Raw genomic sequence first — 3,269 nt, forward strand, 5'->3', positions numbered from 1 at the left:
AGGCAATGCAGCTAGCATCCTAACAGCAGTCAGAGAAAAGTTCGACGTGGGCCCGCTCCTCGCTCGCGTCACAGCTCAGTGACCCTCGGAGTCGGTGTAGGCCACCATCAGAGGCGTTAAGGTCGGGGCCCTGATCACTGACATGGAACCATTCCCTGTTTTTAATTGATGAAATTAATTCCCTTTTTGTTGGAATGATGAGTGTGGGAGGCCTTTTAAAAAAATAAAAATAAAAAAAAATAATAATAAAAAAATTTTTGTTAGTCCTTCTCATGCATGCAAGCTGTTGCATTGTTTGTGTCTAATTTTGTTTTTGTTAAACATTGTTTGTGTCTAATTAATCGGACAGATTCAGTCCGAGATAATCAGTGTGAATAATAATCCTGCATGCCACTTAGATTGATGTAAATTTGACTGTATATTTAACAGTAGATAATTTAATTTTCAGCTATCGCAAGAAAATGGCGGACATGTCTCTGATATACAGAGACCAGCCCGACACGCCTCTGGACAGAGCTGTCTTTTGGTCAGAGTACATGGCTCGCCATAAGGGGGCACCCCACCTTCAGTCCCCGGCCAGACGTCTCTCTTGGATTACTCTCCTGCACGTTGATCTCATGGCCATCACTTTGTTGCTTATATGCTCTACATTTTGGGTAGTGAAATATATCGTAATAGCGCCCACGCGCAATTATAGAGCCAGCTTGAGCATCGTTAAGAAAAAGACATCTTGATGACCATAAATGTATCCATAAACAGTGGATTAATGGTGAATGCCCAAGAGACATTCATTCATTAAATCACACGATTTTCTAATTTTTCCTACCCGTACTCAACCGTTTATCTGTATAACGTTGCCCCTGCTTTTCTCAAAAAGAAAAAAATCTGTTTTCAGCATATTCGCGTATTTTCTGTGTTTGATTGACTTATCTCTGCCAACTATTGAAGTTACCCAGCGAAATATTCACTAATTCCTGATGGACAACGTTAATAGTATTCATTTTTTTATGATTAATTCCGCCATTGTAGGCTCCTGACGTAGCAGCTCTAAAAAATTAGTAGATCGTCTTTGTGAATGTTCGAGAGTATTCGCGAAGAGTTTCTTATATTTCAAGAATTTTATGTTAAAAGTGGTGTGAGTTGGAGTTGTAAGGAAAGCTGTGGGAAAAGGACTGATGGTTCAAGTTTAGTGTTGCTAAACAATAACATAACATAGCGATACCGGCGCTGAAGAGTAGGCCTGATGTGGCGGCCTGTCGCCGATTCTTACTCTTCCTGACTTGTTCACAGAAGATCTAAAATCGTGTCATATGACCGGATCTTTACAGGACTTACGATAGTTTGAAATAGCTACTAGACTTCCACCGGGTTCGATATGGTGCTAGGCATTTCAAGTCTGTACATATATTTTTTCATAGCTTTATCTAGTCTGTTTTTGAACGCGTTCATACTCGGAGCGCCAACGACGTAATCGAGGAGGCTGTTCCACATGTAGGTGATTCGAAGTGAGAAGAAATGTTGTCGCGTGGATAAGTTGCCGCGCAGTTTTTTTAGTTTAAAGCCGTGGCCCCTAGAGTTGGTTCTTGTTTCAAATTCTAGTAATCCATTGGGGATCTTGTATAAACCATGAGTATACTTGTATACTTCCATGAAGTCCCCACGCAGACGTCGATAACTGAGGCTTGGAAGCTTCATAATTTTTAATCTTTTTTTTTTTCACTGGACTTGCCCTTCAAGCCTGGAATTATCCTTGTTGCACGTCTTTGAACATTCTCCATTAAATTTTTGTCCTTTTCAAATCTCAGTGACCACAAAACGTTTCCAAACTCTAGATCCGGGCGCACGACAGGAACAAACAACTGCATCATCGCTTCTGCATCTAGGAACTCGTAACAGCGTCTTATTAGACCAAAAAGTTTGTTGGATGTATTAGCTTTCGTTTCAACATGCTTAGAAAATTTCAGCTCTTTGTCGACATAAACTCCGAGATATTTTTCCACACTAGACTTTTCAATCCTTACTCTTTCGTTGTAACCATGTCTTCTCATACTGTAATCTTGCTGTTCATTATTCTTCCCGAGGTGAAGTACTTTACACTTGTCAGCATTAAACCGCAGCTGCCACGTATCAGCCCAGTTAACTAACCTGTCAAGATCATTTGTAATTGCGCTTTATTTGACGCATCCTTCACTGAATTATAAACTTTTGTGTCGTCGGCATACACGGAGCACACGCTGGACACTACTTCTGGCATATCATTTATAAAAGCAACGAACAAAATAGGCCCAAGAACGCTTCATTGTGGCACGCCACTGATCACTGATGCCCAGTCTGACACGGGTCCGTTAATTAATACTGACACGTTGTCGTCTACCTACTAGAAAATCCCTGATCCATAGGAGTACGTTTTCCTCAATTCCCAAGGACTTCACTTTACGCAACAGCAGCTCATGCGGAACACTGTCAAATGCTTTGGCAAAATCAAGGTACAATGCATCCACTGGCTCCCTTTCATCCAGCAGGCGAGTCCAATCGTTCAACGTAGATAATATGTTAGTGGTGCAGGATCTGCCGGCAATAAAACCATGTTGACAATCTGATATGAGATGGTGAGCAGTCAAGTGATCGATAGTCCTATCCCTCACAACAAATTCCATTAGCTTACAACAACACTTGTCAGACTGACAGGGCGATAGTTGCCGGGGCTGCTTTTGTCACCTTTTTTGAACAATGATGACGCATCCTTCACTGTATTATAAACTTCTGTGTCGTCGGCATACATGGAGCAAACGCTGGACACTACATCAGGCAGATCGTTCATAATAGCAACGAACAAAATAGGCCCAAGAACGCTTTCTTGTGGCACGCCACTGCGCACTGATGCCCAGCTGACACGGTTCCGTTAATACTGACACGTTGTCGTCTACCTACTAGAAAATCTCTGATCCATTGGAGTGCGTTTCCTTCAATTCCCAAAGACTTTACTCAACGCAACAGCCGCTGATCATGCGGATCACTGTCAAATGCTTTGGCAAAATCGAGGTACAATAATAATAATATAATAGGCAGGGTGGCCCAGTGGTTACAGTTCAGAGTATCAGGATTGGAGCAGAGAGGCGCGGGTTCGATCCCAGCTCTGTGCGCCAGTTTCTGATCAGAATCGGCAAGGAGGCCGGGCGGTTAAGCACAGCAGAATTGCAGCAGTGAGTTGCGAGTTCGAGACCGCAAAATGCTGTGAATGTTCTGCGATGTTAAGAATCGGCGACAGG

At 42.6% G+C, this 3,269-nt stretch overlaps 1 protein-coding gene across 1 annotated transcript in view; it reads left to right on the forward strand.

Moving 5' to 3' along the window:
- The window catches only part of LOC108673814 (UDP-glycosyltransferase UGT5), a 12,476-nt gene extending 11,228 nt beyond the window's left edge, over window positions 1–1,248 (forward strand). The window contains exon 8 of the mRNA XM_018161688.2: window positions 449–1,248. Coding sequence (XP_018017177.1) covers window positions 449–734 — 286 coding nt within the window. The 3' untranslated portion in view covers window positions 735–1,248. The remainder of the gene's footprint in view (window positions 1–448) is intronic.
- Window positions 1,249–3,269: the final 2,021 nt, after the last annotated feature.

Source organism: Hyalella azteca, unplaced genomic scaffold (genome assembly GCF_000764305.2).
Source record: "Hyalella azteca isolate HAZT.00-mixed unplaced genomic scaffold, Hazt_2.0.2 contig4675, whole genome shotgun sequence".
Classification (NCBI taxonomy): Eukaryota; Metazoa; Arthropoda; class Malacostraca; order Amphipoda; family Hyalellidae; genus Hyalella; species Hyalella azteca.